The following is a 20,292-nucleotide window of genomic DNA, read 5'->3' as shown; positions in this document are numbered from 1 at the left end:
ATTAATGAACTAAGAACACTGTGTTTAAAGCGCGCGAAGTGGGAACTTGAACCTAAAACCATATGATAACAAGCTGAATACCCTATCGCTTAACCATCTCCGCTGTAATTAAATCATTTTAATTTTTTTTCTCAATTGCTAACCGTCTGTTAATTTGTGTTTTGTATTAAAAATACTTAAATTTCAAACAGCTTAGTTGCAAAAAAGGGAACAACTACAAAAAAAGAAATGCAACATGGAACATGAAACCCTTACAGTTAAAACATATTTGAGGCGGATGCATAATAAAATTATGCAAGTGTCAATAAATCGAATGGGCTTGTACATCGATTTTAATGCATTAAAAATCTAGTTCACTTCTGCCAAAAAACACTCCGATCATTTTATTAAGACTAAGTACCAAACGATTCAGATTTGCATGATCAGATTTTCATTCTTCTAATGAGTTGTTACTGAAGAACTCCTGCTAAAGTGATGGTTCAAATAAACATTCACAATAAAATGTGCCTTTATAGCTATGACCAAAAGTATGTCAGAGACATATAAATAAATTTAGAGGTATAAATTTTACTCTTAAGATAATATTTTTCATATGAATTTTTACTATAGGTGAATAAGCTTAACGAAAAAAACAAGTTGGAGAAAGAAAGCTTGACTGGGAAAGATTTTACTAGAGATATAATAGGGAAATTCTTAAGAAAAAATAGGGAATAAAATGGCAAATCAAGTATATTTACTCTGCATCTGTCGAATGAATGGAACGAATTGCAAGCTTCTTTCCAATACAAGATTAAATAAGATGCAAGCGAAAGAGTGTATTATGTGCAAAACAATAACACTGTTGCCATTTCCATCGATAAAACAAAGCGATCTTATAAGAGCTAATCCCACGCCATATTTAATACTGGATTGGATTACACGTTGTAACCAGAGTGAGCTTATATCCAGGTGGGCTTTTGCTCGGGATTTTACGGTAGATGAGAAATTGATTATACCCGCCTAAAAAATCGAAGAAGCTGTTTATTCGATGTCTAATACATACTACGGTAAAAACATTACCACAGTGTACACGATCTATGCAAGCTTGGTTCAAACTGATAAGAGAAAATCGACTCTAAACTTCACTAAGCATTTTGCTCTGTCACAATATAATAATTACCCTATTATAATTACCTATGCATTCTCTTAACATTTAACTTTATGCACTGTTTTTGATTCAACGTGCACGTGTGTCATTGATTCGTGTTGACACCGCTATAGTGTTTACTTTGGCACTGTTTTTTCATTACATGGCGCGTTATTGAAACCTCCTGACAGCAATGTAAACAAAGGTGGATTAGTCTCATCTCTTAAACTTTGATAGACAAATATTATGGAGGATTGTGGCTCGTAAACTTTACACTACCCTTGAATTCGGAACAATACCGAAAAATTCGAAACACCTGGATTACTTCATTTTGATGTCCTCTAATCGCTATTTTTTGGTAATTAAAAGCTGTTTCTTCAGTCTGGCTAATATTGTGATCAATCGTAAAATTTAGCATTTCGAATTTTTCCAGAATGATGACAAGAATATATACCAAAGAGAATGCTAACCTGATCAAATTATCTCTTTAGCGTTGACAGTAACTTTTGGTTCTTAAAGAAGAAGTTAAAGTTGGTCAATTCACGTCTTGCGACAGCAGTTTAACATTGTTTTAACAAATAACTTAAAATGTTAAGTCCGCTTGAGGTTATGAGGTATTTTTATGTAAGATTTTGCACATTCTGATTGACTTAGCGATCTTGAAAACGCATCTGTATAGATCGGTGTTGCGCATTATTGGAAATAATGGTAGCTTAAAGGTAAAAAAGCACTAAAAACAAATTTCATAAAGCATTAAAAATAATTTTATAACACCAAGAATATAATAATTAATAAACAGCATTAAAGAAATAACAATATATTCAAAATTTATTGCAAACGTTATTTCTAGTCTAAATATTTTGTCTGTACCAGAATGATACCTACAGAGCTGGTTCACTAGCTACAGTGTTTGATGAGATATTCAGACACAAAACGACATTTCAGCTTAACAAATATGCTTTCCAGATTTCCAGATTTTTCAGACTTTGGTTACTCACTCAACAGAATCGTTACAGCCTAAGTTTATTTTTAGCAGGCTGTTAAAAAATTAATTCAATAATTGCTCTGATCAGGCTGTACATGGAGTTGAAAACATTCTCCTGTTTAAAATTCATAAGCAATTTTTACATAAGATAAAATATTTCAAACATGCACAGAATTGTAAGCTTTTCTTAATCTTCTTTCCTGCGGACATTCTATCACCTGCCCACTTCTGTTTGTCTTCTTTAATTTGGAAGTATAAAACGCTGTGAGACCAAGGCTGACAAACGATAATAAACATCACAAAATAATACTTAACATGGAAGAAAAAAATCAAAAATAAATAAATACAAAAGAAGTACTAATATATAGTCGTCGTAACAAGATTGCCAAAGAAAGAAATTATGTTCATCATTGAAATTTGTATAAATAAATAAATAAATACAGCATTCTGCAATTTTATTATCTACCGCTTTAAAACTTTATTAACCAGGTAACCCACGGAGAATGTGGAGGTATGATCTTGTTTAGAAAACTAGCGCATTACATTGTTATAAGTAACTTCATTTAAAATTTTTAATAAATTTTTTATCCTGTGCAAATATGCATATAGCTATTTATATTTAGGGGACTCCTTCAGCGCAAACAACGTCGGCGATGTCCAAGGACCTCTTTTATTAACTGAAAAGTCATCTCCAACTGCTTCATGACTGTTAATTCTCTTTCTACTATGCTCGTGGTGTTAAAGATTGGATTATTAAATTCCAAAACAGTGCGGCCAAGTGGTTTCTCGTAAAGTGGGTTGTAGATACATTGACATTGCAGCAGATTCTAAAGGAGGCAAATCATAAAAAAATCCAATTTATATTTAAACAGCAAGATAATTAGTAGAATTTTAGATTAATAATAACATATCTTTTGAGAGATTTGAAGGAATTTAAAATATAGAATTATTTCAACAACTTTTCTAAACAAAGCATTTGGCAGTTAGTTAGTTACTTTTGACGAAAAATAATGAATTTTAAAAGTAGAATAAAGTTAAGCCGTCACATAAAAATGGTAACTGTTTCTGCACTAACCTTTCTTATAACACGCATATCTGTTGCAAATTTAATCACTCCTTTTTTTATTTTAGATATTCGTTCTGGAAATGCAACTCTTGCTTTCTTCTTCAATACATCTTTTTCGTATGCTTCCATGAGAATTAAACTTGGAATGAATTGCTGCAGAAGTTGTGACATTTGGGATAACGAAACCGTGTCCTACAAACCAAATTAAAATAAAATAGAAAATAAACTTATTAGATAAAAGAAAATTATTCCTTCTAACGTTCAAACAACTTACGTTATTGTTATAATTTTTCATACTCTTGAATATGACTTGATTCAAAAACGTAAAAGTTGTTCCATCGTGGTTACTACAAGCAGCTGTGCTTTTATCGTCCAACTTATTATCAGGTAAAAGGTCAGCCTAAAAAAGCAAATTTGAAATCATTTAAGGCAATTTGTAAGAAACTTCAACAATTATTACGAAACAGATGCATAAAAGCGAGCATACTCCCGATCATAGATATTATAATAAATTTATGAAAGAGAAATATAAGTCCAGATACTTACAAAATAACATCGCAAAACCTCGATATTATTCTTTAGTTGATTTCCTTTCAGGTTTGTTCCTTGTAAGAATGTTGAAAATTGGAAAAAATCTTCCTCAGCCGTGACACAGTTTGAACATCCTGATGATGCTGTTATAAACGACGCCATGTTTTTTGTACTTTTCTTAGTTATATCGAATCCTGATAACGTAGAATTTGATGAATTTTGGGAGATGGTTGTCGTTGAAGTTGACATAGGCATAATGCCTCTCTTCGTCGAAATAGATTTTGATCTCCCATTGTTAATTTTTTTAGAACCAGAGTAAAGAAACTGATATCTTTGAGGAAACTTTAGTTTTCTGCTATCGCCTCTTGTTTCATAGTGAATCACCACTATGACAAGTAGCGTGACAAATATCACATTTAATGCAATGCCTGAAACAAAGTAGATTTTTTCTATGTAACATAAGTGAAGAAACATACTGAGCATAGATCTGTAAAAATCCAGCAGAAAGCTGTTTAAGTGAAGAATAATAAGCGAAAGTTAAAGTTCTAATGGATAAAACTCATTCTGATTGAAAAGTTTGTTTTTGAAAATGTCATTTTTCATTAAGAAAATGTCGACATTGCTTGCAAGTGTTCTGCATATTAGCCAAAGCTGTCTCTCGTCTTATGAGAGCTCTTATCTCTGTTTACATTACTTACTCAGGTTTTGCAGTGTAAAAGTAGCCATGTTTTGTTGTCCAATGTCTCCCTAGTTTGCTTTAACTTCAGACTACCTTTTATATTTTTTCAGGCAGTATTTATAGGTAGACCACGGCAGTGTGGAATGTCCCAGTACCTGGCAAAATATCCTCATTTTACGTCATAAAATAGCTTTTTCGTCAGTCAAGAGAAAAGCAGCTTTGTTGAGCGAGGATTCTTCAATCAGTCTCGGGTTACTAACCTTCTAGGAATTTTTGTACGCTGCGAAATACGATTGGTTTTTGTAAACAAAAGGTTATTTGTACACAATTTATGATAATTTATTTATTACAAAACGTTCAAGACAGATGTTATTCCTATTATAAAACTAAAAGTTCCAGTGTATGTAAAAACTTAATAATCGAAACCGTAGATTGGACATCCCAACGGGTTGCAGGGTGACTTACAAATATTTGTTTTAGAAAAGAATGTTGAAAATGAAAGTTCAGGGTTTGTTCTCTAATATGTTAGTCATATTTATATGAAAATTATTTTTTGGTTTGTTTATTTAGTATGCAATTATTACTTTGCAATTTTCTTCGACATATTTATTTAAGGATGTTCGAAGCACCTATTAGCCATATTAAGAATACTGTATGTATATCTTAAACTGCGATATAAAAGTATATAAAGGTACATATTTTCTGAAAGCCAGATACATTTCCTATCAAATAGTGCTGTTTTTGTCATAAAATAACAAACTGGGAAGACGTAAAAAATTATCAAACACCTTTATCGAGTTCCAGACTCTTGAACCTAAAAGGTAAAGCTTTATTAAAGCTTATTGCATAAAAAGCACACTATTCAAATCTACTTCACTTGAAAGGGTGTTTGGTTTTGCTTTTTAAGGTTTACTTCCGAATTTGTATGATAAAGTTGCTTTTCTTCTTCGTTGTTCTGCTTTTATAAATCTCAACAATTTATTTTAAAGAACAAAAACAACAACGCTTGAAAGCTCAATATACTCAAAACATTAAGATTTTAGTTTCCTCTAAATATTCATAAATGTTTTTTAGCCTAAAACTTAGAGGTGTATTAGGCAAAAATTACTTTAGAGATATCGAGATTTAAACTTAAATTATTTTTAGTGAAGAGAACGGAGAAAAAAGTGTTTGTTATTTTATAGTATCCCTTCTTTCATCTTTTTACAAAAATGGTTGAATCAACTGAATCAAATGACAAAAAGTAGGAAACCATCTTACTTCTACAGTGGAGTCCATCGAGCTGACCAAATTCGTTTACATGGGAACATGACTTAATTTTTCAGAGGCAAGCACGTTTTATGCAATATTAAAGCAATCCTTGAGTGTTTTTAAACTGTTCTTACGTAGAATATAGTTAGGACGTTTTAAAACTAGTTTTATATCTACATTTTTTTAGAAACTTCAATCTTTACTGAGTATGTGTTTAACAACATGTAAATTTCTTTCTTTATCAATACCCAGGAATTCTGATTCTTATAACAATAATTTAAAGATTATAATTAAAAAATAGTTATGAAAAAGAAGACATAAATATTGATATCAATTTTTGGCTACGAGTTCCTATTTTTTTATATTTCAAAGATGTAAGAGTTTAGCTTAAAGTGGTATAATAGAAACCTTTTACTATTCAACGGTTTTCTCAACAAAAAATATTTCGTTTACTGTAAATAAATATACGCATAATATCTACCACAAAAATATACATGCATCCAATTTAATTTATATTAACATGACTGAAAACAAGATCAATGAATTTGTGTGGCTACCAAATCTAATCTGGGCAATAGAATTTGACCTGTCAGACCGTAAAATGGGGGGTCAAATTGACCAAGTTAAATTGATTAGGTCTAAGCAGTAAGAGATAAGGAACAATTTTCAAATGTAGTGCTTTAATGAGTTTGTCATTTTTTTTTCACATTTATTTTTCATGGAAATATTTTTGAATAAACTTTATTTCTGCAATAACCATATATATAATTTTTTAAATATTTACCGTTTGAGGGGAAAAATTTTTGTCAATTAATCAGCATTGGGTTGTTGTGTATCGCTACAGAAGAAGAAATAAAGTGTTTTCGAGCGAGGAAGATTAATTATTAAACTGATCAAAAACATCTCAATTTTTTGTAAACAAATAATAATAACAAGATAACAAAAAATAAACACGTGAAAAATGTGTTGAGTCATAATCATGTATTTATCAATTCCAAAACTATTTCTGTTTTATCATAGTTGCGTAAAAGGTGCAGCTCTGTTTAGTGAATTTAAATCAAAACCAATTCTGTTTTCGTCTGTAACATTCGCAACAACTATCTTCAGAGAGTATCTATTTTCCTCGGCCTCGCCCTCCCTAGTTAAATGTTGACGGCGAGTTGGAGCGCTGTCCGGTGTGTCGTGAGTTGATCTGCAATTCGGTTCCTTTTATGCGGAGACGTGGCTTAAGTGTTTGCTAAGTTTTTCTCAACAATTTTGTCCAACAATGTAGCTTGACCTAGATTCGTAACTGTTTGGGGAATTTTGTGCACTGTACTTTTTTGTTTACTTTAGTTTTTGTTGGTTTTATTGATTGTTTGTTTGTTTGCTTTTTTTTGCCTTAAGGAAATATCAAAAGAGTCACACATAAAATTTCCAATCAATCTTCGTGAACAAAGGAGTATTTTGTTTGTAGCTAAATGTCTAAGATAACACTAAGTTATCGGTATTTTTATATTTTCTGTGTTTTAGCATGTTAAAAAAGGAAAAGATTTATAGAAGACAAAATAACTGCAACCGTAAGAACAAATATGTTTTTTTTGGAAAAATGAAGGCATGTGATTTCTTGAGAGACGGTGTGGGAATGCAAAATACTTATATTGACGTCATTATATCAAAATATATTTGGTTAAGGACGCTTTTTACCTTACGTATAAGGCAAATATCTTATACTGAACATTTTTAAAGATTATGCGGTGCAAGTTTAACTCCATTCGTTTAACTCCATTCGATAAAAATAATTTGGTAAACAAAATGTTTGATAACTTATGTTTTTTCCCTTTTTTTTGGTTTGTAAGAAAGAGTTTTTATTATCTATATTATAATACTCGTAAACGTCTGTCTGTCACGCAAAATGGTAACAGCAGTAGCGAAACACAGAAAATGCGGTAAATAAACAACGACGAACCCGTGGATGTATTCACAGGCTACCGACTAGCTATCACATATAAATATGCGTCGTCCGTTTGTTTAGCTGTAAAACAATACAGGTTCTTTTTAAGAAATTAATCAGACGGCAAATACTAAAAGAATCTTGAACGCGAAGGTCAATTTACTACAAACGTTTTTTAACAAATTTCTCCATTTAGATGGAGACTATAATACGGATATTCAATAAAAAAATACACAGCAACAAAGACTTTCATAAGAAAAGATAGTATTATGTCTTTTTAGCATTTTATTTATTATCTAAAATGATGTGTGTTCCGCTGAAATAGCCAATTTTAAAGGAGTCTTCTGATTGGTCAAGATAACCTACTCGATATAGCTCTAATTTCTTGCTTATACCATGTGATAATACCTGAATTCTATTTGAACGCGATTGATTAATGAAAGGCATGTGTGAAATAATTTTTTACAACTAGTAAGAGTTTTTCAATTTTTGTGATAGGCGAATGGGCTGTTTCTGATAATTAGGTTTCTTACAACAACAACAACAACAAACAAACAAAAAAATTGTTTATTGTTAAAATTATTGTCAAAGTGGCAAAAAAACAACCGAAACTTCAGGCTGGATATTCCAGTGGCTTGTAAGGTAACTTACAAATATTTAATTAGATAAACAGTTTAGTTTTTTTTATCGTTATTCTGTTTATTTGCGGCCATGTTTTAGAAACTAATGAACAATGGATATATAGTTTAATGAATATTTAAATTTTAACAACATTTTATGATTATGTTATGTGACATTGCAACCAGGGGGACAGCTGACAAGCACTTTCGTTTTGGAACTTTCTTAACTTCAACTGCACTTCATGGCTTCGTAAAAAGGGATATACCCAAGAAAAAGTAATCCAGCTCTAACACACAATTTTTGAAAAATTCTATAGTGTGAATTTTTTTTGGGGTTGGAAAAATAAACAAGGAGAGAGAATGACGTCATGTTTTTTGTAGATTGATTTTATTTTAAAGTAGTAATTATATTAGTCGAATTATATTTGGTTTTATTTAAACTAGCTATATATATTCGCCTTTAAATAAAAAAAAAGAATAAACGAATAATTCGTAAATAATTTTTCTTTCTAAAGTACAGAGTTGCTCAAACTTGTTTCCACCCCTCATTTTATACTTGCTAATATCAGAGTGATTAATTTTATTTTACAGGATTTCTTACAAACTGCATATGAAACTGCTCCCTCAAGTAAACGCCCGTTATAATAAACGCCCACCTTCATAAACGCCTATAGTAAAGTCAATCTCTGTGAGAGTAAAGATAGTGAATATACATAGTAAACATGCGGATGACTTATATTTTATATCTGTACGCATATTTGTCAAAACTTTAAAAGAAATATTCACTACCATTTTCTCATAGCAGCTGGCAAACGAAACTTTTACAAGGACCAATAATTTTATCAAGGAATAGAAAATTGAGACATTTAACAACTTTTCTCTGACTAATTTTGTAAGGGCATCTGCCAACTATATTTTGTCTAATCCATTTAATTTTTTTGTAATAATACAGTCTTGGACGTATCATGTAACATATGATTAGTGTGCAATAAAAATGACAGAGGTGTTGACAGATGAGAAAAAAAAAAAATTCAAAATTTCCATTTTCGCTTGTTTTAATCTTTTTTCTCAATATAAAAATTATTATCCCCGCATGTGTGCAAACGTTTAAGCATGATTTCAACTGTAACTTTGATCACAGATTCATAGAAAATTTTGCCGCCTGTGATAAATGGCCACTTGATTAAAATCAGATGTTTAGAAAATTAAAATTACGCTTACTCGACTCGAATTTATTTCGCCTACCCGTAAAAAGTCCTGCTCGCATGGTTAAATAAATTCCCCGACCACCGAAATCTTGTTTATTCGCGACTGAAATCTTCTTAATAAATGGAAAAATATTTTTTCCCAGATGTTCGCAATTAAATTTCGACACATAAGCTTATAAAAACATTTTCCGACACTAAAGTGTTTTGGCCACATTAAAAAACCACAAAAATGGTTTAATGGACGCCACAGTTTTTGTAATACGTCGCTTCCAAATCTTATTCCTAATGGTTTTAAAGAGATACTTTATTCATATAAAAACTTTCGTTATGCTGAAAAACACAACTAGTGTGAATATGTATCTTTTTTTTATCTGAAAATAATACTTATATTGTATTTATAAGGGAAATGTACAACTTTTTCTTGCATCCAGAGCTTAGTTTTCTGCGTGGTTCTAATTTTGGTCATTCAAAAGTCTTTTTTTACCTTTCCGACTTTTTTAATTGCATTATATTAGCCGTACTAGGCGTTTACACCAAGTTTCTTGTCAAATATGTTTATATAAGTTTGGGCGGAGTGAACGTCGTTCTGTCGGTCAAAATGGCTGAAATGAAATTTCATTCTGGTTTGAAACCTCATTTTAGGTAAATCATTTGGCCCTTGACATGAAACTCACAATTGTGAACGGCCCCTTACATGCATGATGGTGGCAACACAACATTATTGTTTGTTTGAAATTCTGAAGATCAAGAGGTCTCAATTGTTACTTATAAAAATATAATATATTTATAAGTGGTGCTGCTGATGAATTTACTAAGCATTTGGAAAAATAAAAATAAAGTATAAAAACAATTTCTTTATACTACGAAGTCTGCCTGGTACATAAATTTCAAATGACAGTCACTTGTTTCTTTTTAAAAAACATGCCGAAGTGATGGTTTTCACCTTTCCTCGCTCCTTTCTTTCGTTCTTTATTATTGTTTTTGCAACCATTATAGTGTTTTTTCCACTTGCACTTCGTACGATGACGTTTTAGGAAAATACCTTGCATTCCAAAATTAAAAATAACTGTCCTTAGCATGCCAACCTTAAAGCTGAACGAATGTCTACTTTTTTATATTGCCGCACTATTATTGTTGCACTGTAAATAGCAGTAATAAGTGGCGTCAGAGGTAGGGCAAACAACATTTCACCAAACAATAACAGAAAGAGATTAGCGCAAAAAAAACAAATCTTTTTGTAATTTAGTTTTTGGCTATCTTTGGATAAGTTCTGATAGAAGTTGTCTTCTTCCATCCTAAGTTACTATTACTTATTTGTAGGTCCAACTCTGTTTATAAATAACTACGTCCAAACTCACTCTTGCTCATTAAAAACTATCGGTTTATTGCAAACAACTAGTAAGTCCAATCATGTTTATAAAAACCTCCAGTCATTAATCCAAATCCCTGTTTTAACCCTATTCGGTTCGTGAACCATACCGTCTTAGAGGTTGAAAATTGAAGACTTTCACCATCTTTAATTTGCTTTACAATAGTCAAACAAATTTTGTGATGACATCATGTCTATTGAAGTAAAGGCTCATTGCTTAACAGGTGGCCAGGAAAAAGCAGACAAAACATTTCGGGTTTTTGTATTTTCTTGTTAACAGTTCCAAAGTCGTAGATTTGTTCCCTTCTCTTAGCCTTTCAGAGTCCTTAAAAAGCGCAGCCTCAATAAGTTAATAATAAACTACTTATAAATTAGTTAAAATAACTAAACTTGCGAATCTGCTGTTAAAGCGACCCCTGGTGGTAACCAAAATCCACGACCCTGTCTAATAATATTCATCTGGCTACTAATCAGATGTTGATTTTATTTGGGAAAAATATGTGATCAAGAAATGTTTTGAGAATAAATATTTGTAGTGTCCTAGTTATCTTTGTAATTTGCAGATAAAATAAAATAGTTGTGGTTTTCCGAGAACTTGTCACTTTATAGGAAAGTGATTATTCTTGGATAAACCGTGTGCAGGAAAAAACAAGCATTGTTGTTTTGTAGTTAAAAAAATCCAGCTGCATTTTTCACGGGTGGTATAATGCTCTAACATTACGTCACTATTGTGTAACATGGCAACTTGTTTATTAGTAAAATCGAGAGGCTGTACAAATTTTCTAATATTGCTATTGTTTAAACTGATATAGCTAAGGCGAAAGAAATATTTATGCTTACAAATAGTTGAAAGCCGAACATTTTATCAGTGATTTTCCCTCTTTTATCTTGACGAAAAACAAATTTGATAAGCATTCTTTCGTTCGAAGCACGAGACATGTAAATATTGTTCTTAATAGACAATAGATGTTAGTGCGTTCGGTAATTACATTGTAGGATTGCCAAGTATTTAGAGATGGACAGCTATTTATTCAGCGAGACCATAAATCAAAACTTTAACTCTACCAGCAAATTAAAATTATATTTTTTAAATGTTGAAGAACCATCAAGAAAACATATTTTGTAAATCCCCTTCGTTGCAGCGTGTACAATATCCATGTTTTTTCAGCAAACACTGACGATACTCTCTCTCTGCCCTATGTTTCCTTACTGCGTTAAGGAGAATATTATTGCAGTATAGACACCCTATTTTCATATATTAAATTGCAGAAGAGGTTTCTGATTTAAGCACAATCCACTAACATTTCGATTTTTAGAAATCGTCACAAAAACAAGTGTTTAAACAAAAATTATTTTTATTTTTATTTATGTTGTTTCATGTATCGAAGTGACATTTTGTGAAGAGTTTGGATATATTTCAGGCTGGCTATGCATCCAAAGGGTATTGTTATCATATACAACATAACGTTCACAGTCAAAAGATTTAGGTCTAACGCACCAAAGGAAATTTTAGAAGTCCACCTTCTAGAATGTCAAAAACTGTTTTTCTTTTTTTCTTAGAGTGTTTGTTTAGAGCGACAAGTAAAATATGGTGAATAAGCAAGAAATGTTTTTCTTTTCATAATTTTGATAACAAAATTGATGACAGGCTTGACAAACTGGTTGTTCCAACCCGTGGCAAAAATCACTTTTAGAAACGTTAAAATTTAGTGTAACTATTATGATGTACAAGTTAATTTTGTGAAAAAGGCTGGCGATAAAACTTCTTAAACGACATAGAAAACAACAATTGCAAAATGTTAAATTACGCGAAAAATTTACAACAAAGCATTCACGCTCCGTGTGGTTTTAAAACTCGTCACGGTAACTTTAAGTTGACATGCAAAAAAATTCCAGTTAATACAAGTGCCTCATGGTATCACATGACTTGTTCTAGCCAAATAAAAATTTAATAAAAATTTGTAAAATACAGAATACAGTTTTTAAGGTTTGTTTTAAAAAAAAAATACGAAAAAAAATAATGGTTCAGATCAAAACAAAATTTACGAAATCAATTCTAAAAAAGTCTTTAAAAATTCCTTTGTTGATTAAGAATGGTAATACATCTTTACAATAATTCAATTGTACATGCGTTCCTACGGCTCTCCATCGTTTTACAATGTCGGAAAGAGGAGGTAAAAGTCGTGTTTTTATGAGAGTTTGCTAGAGACGAAAGCGTGTTTTCTCCAGTTTTTTAACTTCCGTCGTATCAATTTCTTTCGAATTCACAGGAAACGTTAATAACAATAACATACAACTTATGTGTACTTTTCATTAAAAACAAAACGCGGCAAGAAAAGTTATCACGAAAAAACGTGCTTTCTCATTAATAAACTCTCATAAAAGTGTGATGTTTACGTCCTTCGATCGCTAAATAAGCTGCGATGGAGTGTTAGTTTTCCCGAATTATCGTAAAGGTGTATTAAAAAATAGAGGAAGCAAGTTATAAAAGTTAATTCACCAGTGCATTTTGAATACTAAACTTAGTGCATAAGTCACGACGCGCGAAAAAAAGTCGCATCTAAAGAAATTGGATTACCTCATTACATAGTTCATTTGCCAATCAAAAAGTAAGCAAAAGTAAACAAAAAAATCCACTGTATCTGTCAGAATCACACAGAACTGGAGTATTAACATAAGTGGTTTAAATTATTCATTTTTAAATCATTCAGAGTATAATGGTGATCCCTGGCGTGGCTGCCTCAGTACCGCAGGCCTTGACATGGAATGCTTAAAATTACGACTGTTATTGTAAGAAGTAAAATCATATTTTTGAATTCAATTTACTAGAAAATAAAATCATATTTTTTAATTCAAATTACTAGAAAGCGCAAACTAATGCTCTGTGCTACCATACATATTTTCAAAAATTAACAGAACCACAAACATAAACAACTTTTAAGATTAGCTAACACATCCCACTTCTCCCCCTGTGGCACCTTTAATTTTGATGCTGAGTACGTTGCTAAATTATTTTTAAGTGCACCAAAGCACCTAAAAACGATTTAAAAAATAGGATAAAATGTTACCAACACCGTTCCCAAGACCTTTTATAAAAAAAAACCCTGAGGAAAAGTTTAAGAAAGTCACAACAAGTTTGAGAAACTCAACAAAAAGATTGAGAAACTAACAACAAGTTTGAGAAACTCAACAAAAAGATTGAGAAACTCACAACAAGTTTGAGAAACTAACAACAAGTTTGAGAAACTCACAACAAGTTTGAGAAACTCACAACAATTTTGAGAAGGTCACAACAAGTTTCAAAACTCAACAAAAAGTTTGAGAAACTCACAACAAGTTTGAGAAACTCAACAACAAGTTTCAAAACTCACAACAAGTTTGAGAAACTCACAACAATTTTGAGAAGGTCACAACAAGTTTCAAAACTCAACAAAAAGTTTGAGAAACTCACAACAAGTTTCAAAATTCACAACAAGTTTGAGAAACTCACAACAAGTTTGAGAAACTCACAACAAGTTTAAGAAACTCACAACAAGTTTGAGAAGGTCACAACAAGTTACAAAACTCACTACAAGTTTGAGAAACTCAACAACAAGTTTCAAAACTCACGACAAGTTTAAGAAACTCACAACAATTTTTAGAAGGTCACAACAAGTTTCAAAACTCATAACAAGTTTGAGAAAGTAACAACAAGTCTGAGAAATTCACAACAAGTTTAAGAAACTCACAACAAATTTGAGAAATGCACAACAAGTTTGAGAAACTCAACAACAAGTTTGAGAAACTCAACAACAAGTTTGAGAAGGTTACAATAAGTTTAAGAAGCTCACAACAAGTTTAAGAAACTCAACACAAGTATGAGAAACTCACAACAAGTTTCAAAACTCAGAACAAGTTTCAAAACTCACAACAAGTTTGAGAAAGTCACAATAAGTTTCAAAACTCACAACAAGTTTGAAAAAGTCACAATAAGTTTCAAAACTCACAACAAGTTTGAGAAACTCACAACAAGTTTGAGAAACTCACAACAAGTTTGAGAAAGTCACAACAAGTTTGAGAAAGTCACAATGAGTTTCAAAACTCACAACAAGTTTGAGAAAGTCACAATAAGTTTCAAAACTCACAACAAGTTTGAGAAACTCAACAAAAAGTTTCAAAACTCACAACAAGTTTGAGAAACTCAACAAAAAGTTTGAGAAACTCACAACAAGTTTCAAAATTCACAACAAGTTTGAGAAACTCACAACAAGTTTGAGAAACTCACAACAAGTTTAAGAAACTCACAACAAGTTTGAGAAGGTCACAACAAGTTTCAAAACTCACAACAAGTTTGAGAAACTCAACAACAAGTTTCAAAACTCACAACAAGTTTGAGAAACTCACAACTAGTTTGAGAAACTCACAACAAGTTTAAGAAAGTCACAAGTTTGAAAAAGTCACAACGGGTTTGAGAAACTCTTTAATGAAGCTTGCGAGAGCTCAAAAGAAAATCTTAATGCCAAGAAATAAATTCCCTATAAGGGTCCACCAGTAAAACAATTTAAAGGGTGCACTTAGTAAAACACGTTAAAAGTATAGCTATATCTTAAGTAGAAAATAATTTCAAAGATGTAGTGCAATAGTCACCTTTTGAGGTATACCAAAACTTTGGTTAGGAACTTCTGAAAAGTCCATATTTCAAGATACATTAAATATACACCAGCTTAAAAAGTGCACTAACAACTCTAAAAGGGTGCATTAGACAAATCAGTTTTAAAGGTGTACGAGAAAAGTCATCTTTAAATTGAACCAAAAAATCGTTTTAAAGATCCACTTTAAAAAGAGATAAAGAGATTAAAGTAAACTTCCTTGTATCTACAGTAAGAACGTAGCAATTTCTTTAGTAATTTTTTTGTGCTTGTGCAAAAAGGCATGCTCCACTTTCTTGAAAAAACGTTTTTGTGTGTAAAGAAAGAAACAATAAAAAGGTATAAAGACTCGATGTTGTTACGTAAATCTACAGTTAAGTTGATAGTGTTTAAGACAGTTGAAACTGAAAAAAATATGAAAACTACAAAGTGTGCATATTTTTTTCTTTTTCTTTTTTTTAGTTAAAGAGAAAAATTATGCCAAAAACACACTTTGTTATTCTGATAACAAAGTGTGTTTTTTTATAACATTTAGACATTTTACTACAACATTTTTTTCTGGCTTAAGAAGAATAACGCACGACTTTAATTTAATAGAATAATATGAGATAAATTTTTTTTTGTAATAAGACATTTAAGATCAAATTACCTGCAGTAGCCATATTGCTTTGATTTCTTATAACACGAGGTCATGTTTTGCAATTTCAAACATGGCGGCACGAATTGTTTATTTGTTTGCTCAACGTGGAAGGAAACAATAGTGTATATGTATACTTCCTACTCTCAATTTTGATGTTTTCGGGTCGCAACATTTTTACTTAACAAGATTATGCCTGCCTATAGAAGTTTTTCATTTACATCATCAGCTCTTGGTACAAATTGAGCATATGCTAAGCCTTGGTGAATCCTTCTGATGTGTGTGTTTTGCTTAATCAAAATGTTTTTACTTGATTAAAATGTGGATATCTGGACCAACCTTGTCCCCAGGATTTTGTGACCCCTGAATCGTTATTACAGTACAGACTGGTCACGTGATACAAAAATGCCATGGAAATTCCTAACTTAATGAGATACAAACTCGACGTTCGCATGATTTAGAGATGGCATGCGAAAAAAAGACACAAAGTTGAAGAAACTTTTTTGTAGATAAAGGCAAAATTGTCATAATATTATTGACTTCATTCCAGTCACCTGGCTCAATTTAATTGTCTGATATTGGTAAAGGGCCTTTAATTTGGGGCAGGTGCTGAAAGTTGCCGTTGAAATTCATGATTTGTAGCCAGCTAGCTGCGCTGTGTACGATAGCTAGCTAGCTGGGTACTCTAGAATGCGAATCACGAGTGTTTTGTATATAATATGTACAACAATTTTTCCCATTTCTGAAATCAAAACTAAGGACAGGTTGCATCTAGTTGTAGTGCTAAATTATATGGAATATTAAAACTTAATTCCTACCAGTTTTCGAATGTAAATTTTGCTGGTTGTTCTTTTTTGTAGATTAATTTTTAGAGATTTGCACAAGACCTTATTTTGTGAATTGGACAACATTTGATATCAACAATGATTGGATAAGTTAAAACTAGTTTATTAAGTACATGCAGGGTATTAATTCCAAAAATGCTATTTGTACTTGGTCATGATATGTGACATATACGGGTCGTGCATAATCAATCCATGGCCTAAAATATAATAATAGGACCTTTTCATGTTCTTAGTATGTCAATTGGCCTCAGAAGAATTAATAAAAAAATAACTATACGCATAATTTATTTTATTTTTCCAATATTTAGTCAGAAACTTTACTAATTAAAATTGGTAGATATTTTTCCTTTCATTATTTACAGTCGCGTTTTTGCAAATATTATATCATTTCCTTTAATGTCGCTAAAACCTCCGACCTCCAAGCGCGAAATTAAAACCAAGAACTTAAAGAATTTTTTAATAAAAATCACGAACGTTTATACTCCTGGAATAATAAAAAAAAAAAAAAAAAAATATGAAATGAAAAACCCTTGTGTCAATTACCCAAACTCTCGCTAGCAAATTATAACATCAACAACAAAACGGGGGAAAATGCAAAAAGTTGCACCTTACCCATATTTTCTGTTCAATCGGTTGCAAGCAGAAAACCTACGAAACTACTTCGAATTTCTTTCCACAACACAATAATAAGATTTTTGCTGACACGCTCTTAAGACTGTCTCTTAAGGCTGTCTCTTATGGGAGAAAAAGATGACGAACATTTATTTATTTGTTTCATGTTTTTCTTTTTCTGATTAGTTTGGCAGTAACTAAAGTAACGAAATAATCAGCCTCGTGTGCACACTCACCTTTTGTTGACAAGTAAAAAAAATTACACTGGGTACGAGGTTGAAGAAATAACCATCCGAGAGAGCTTGACTTTTAAGCAAAAATTTTATTCATATCTTTACCTCGCGAATGTAGGCTGTTGAAGGAAATAAAAGGACAATGCGCTATTACCTCGAAAACTTCATTGTTGAAAGTTTCACAAGCAAATGTTACTTTGAAAACAGCCTGCGCACGAGATTGTTATTTCGCATGACCGTTGCTATGTGTACTTCACTCTTTAAAAATAGATTGAAATCCGGTAAAGTACACAAAGACAATCTAAATTCCAATAACGTTTGCATTCTTCTTCAAATAGAAACGACATAAGCGTCTACTTGTTAATCTCTTCGTTTCTAACATCAAATATCTTACTTAGCTACACTGAAAAGACAATATTCTGTGCTAAAATCTTTAGTAGAAGGGAAACCTGAGTAATTTTCAGCAAAAGTCCATTCACGCGAATTTATAGTTTATTGTCACGATTAAAACGAGTAAATGTAGTATCAAGGTCCTGCAAATAGAGGGCAGGGTGCGGGCGTTATCGAGTAACACAACAGAAACACGAAGCAGGCTGACTAATTCGTATTTTGACAAAATTTGCAAATGCAAAATGCCACCCACCCTGCACGACCCCTACATATGCGAATTACATTCCGCAGAACATACCTTGTGCACCCCGCTCTCAAAAGCAGAAATTGTTTTAACCTTGCACTGCTGGACATTGACATAGCAATTAAAGGTGTTACGATTGCAGCCTCGTTTCCAGGGCTTTTTATCTCGCATCGGCGCTGCTGTCCGATATTCAAAAAGAGACAACTTGTCCTGGGATCGAGTTTGGTTACGATTGATCTTGATGTTTTATTAATTTCCATACAAAGCTGTAAGAAACAAAAAAGCTTGATCATTTTATTCTTCTTTCGATAGAAACCTGGTTGTTTACCTTAGGATGTTTGTAAATCCCAACCTAATATTTTTAACCATATTCTAATTTGAAAGAATGAAAAGTGAATACCCGTGCATATTTACAATTCTCGGAAATTTACTGTTTATTTGCGCGAAATATTTTAAACTACCGGAGTATAAAACGTCATCCATCAAATTAAGCCATTATTTTAAGTTTCTAAATGGGAGTTCAAGTTTTTTTTAAGACAAAATTTTATCCCATTCACAAAACTAAAATAAGTCTACAATCCCTGGGAACGAGGCTTAGTCAAGCCTAACATGTCCGTTCGTACTTAAAATTCTGTGATTGACGGAAGTATAAATATAAAATGTAAGCTTGTAACTTCGTCACTAGATCATCATAGTAAATTTTCATAGTAAATAAAACCTCTTAGTCTGTCCATATTCTCTACTAAGATAAAAACCATACAATTTCTGAAACCTCTTTCTATCCTGTTTTAAACAATTGCACTGCTTTTTTATAAAATGTAGCTACGAAAGAACTTATGACAGCATATGTCAAATCCGAAAACAGAAATATACCCTTTTTTCATTTTCTATTCAAGCTCTATCTAGTAGTACAAGCAGTTTTTTGGCAGTACGATTTCTGACTTGCCCAGAGAGGGAATACATGAAGTCAATGTTTGTTATTCTAGTCCTTAAAATACATATTTACAAAATCAAACTTCTATAGAGCAATTTTTTCGCTTTAGCTGCTTTAGAGCATGAGGTTGGAATTTGCAATCATGGCATGTTAAGTTGACTCCTAACGTCATACATAACATTGTTTACATTGAACGTTAGGAACAAGGACTGTATTTAAAGAATACTTTATGAATCATGACGTCACACAAAGCAATCTGACCACAAAAAATTTACTTCAATTGCATCTACTTATTCTTGCAAAGAAACAGAGCTGAAAGTTTCTCATAGCAACGAGTGACACACCGTACATATCGCAACTTTTTGTTTTGTACGTTAGTCAACACAAGGATTTTAATTACTGGATTAAAGCCCGGTTAAATTATCGAGGATCAAACATTTGTTCCTGCTAGAAGAATGTTTTTACTCATTTTGTAAAACCATTAGAACAGCGGTACAACAAAGTTATACGCAACAACAACAATAATAATTTCAATTTGTCATAAATAATTTCCATCTGACTCATTTTTCATAAGCTAAATAAAAGTCGTATCCTGGGTAAAACTTCCAGCCATTCGAAAATCGTCCGGTGTAATCACGGTAAACAACCTCTGCGGAGAAGGTCTAGAGGTTTTACTAGGTCTTGGTAAGGTTGTTCTTAGTATGTACTCTCGTCCGGCTGGACGCGGAAATTCAACAGATCTTTTTTCTAGTTTGGTTTCCTAAATATACCAAGTGCCAAAGATAATATCACGGTTATAAGTAACAAACAATTTGAAAAACAACGCCTAGATAGGGGTGATTTAAAAACAAAAGGTAAATAGAACCAAACAAATTCTTACCACCATCAATGGAGGCATCTTGCTTGCATCTTCTTCTTCCTGAAAAGAAAAAATTGAACTTTATTACTACTGAGTTATACTTTCAATTGGATAGGAGATCTAATGGACAAATTTAACTGTG

General features: G+C 31.9%; 2 protein-coding genes across 5 annotated transcripts in view; both read right to left on the bottom strand.

The window, feature by feature from the left end:
* Positions 1-1,867: 1,867 nt before the first annotated feature.
* LOC130641083 (uncharacterized) lies at positions 1,868-16,308 on the bottom strand. Of its 2 annotated transcripts, none has more exons than XM_057447737.1 (5): positions 16,046-16,308; positions 3,724-4,136; positions 3,452-3,577; positions 3,187-3,369; positions 1,868-2,938 (listed from the first exon to the last, which is right to left on the bottom strand). In XM_057447737.1, the coding sequence occupies exons 1-5, from the start codon at positions 16,056-16,058 to the stop codon at positions 2,744-2,746; spliced, it is 930 nt and encodes a 309-aa protein (XP_057303720.1). In that variant the 5' UTR covers positions 16,059-16,308; the 3' UTR covers positions 1,868-2,743. The 2 variants fall into 2 exon arrangements, with proteins under 2 accessions (XP_057303720.1, XP_057303719.1); XM_057447736.1 differs by lacking the exon at positions 16,046-16,308 and adding an exon at positions 4,407-5,925.
* Positions 16,309-19,794: 3,486 nt separating this feature from the next.
* The window catches only part of LOC130641076 (rab3 GTPase-activating protein catalytic subunit-like), a 41,705-nt gene continuing 41,207 nt past the window's right edge, over positions 19,795-20,292 (bottom strand). For all 3 annotated transcript variants that reach the window (XM_057447725.1, XM_057447726.1, XM_057447727.1), the window contains exons 24-25: positions 20,172-20,210; positions 19,795-20,051 (exon numbers count right to left, since the gene is read on the bottom strand). In XM_057447725.1, coding sequence (XP_057303708.1) covers positions 19,866-20,051; positions 20,172-20,210 — 225 coding nt within the window. In that variant the 3' untranslated portion in view covers positions 19,795-19,865. The remainder of the gene's footprint in view (positions 20,052-20,171; positions 20,211-20,292) is intronic.

Source organism: Hydractinia symbiolongicarpus, chromosome 4 (assembly GCF_029227915.1).
Source record: "Hydractinia symbiolongicarpus strain clone_291-10 chromosome 4, HSymV2.1, whole genome shotgun sequence".
NCBI lineage: Eukaryota > Metazoa > Cnidaria > Hydrozoa > Anthoathecata > Hydractiniidae > Hydractinia > Hydractinia symbiolongicarpus.
The sequence above is the reverse complement of the archived record's forward strand: the minus strand, read 5'-3'. Positions and strand labels throughout refer to the sequence as shown.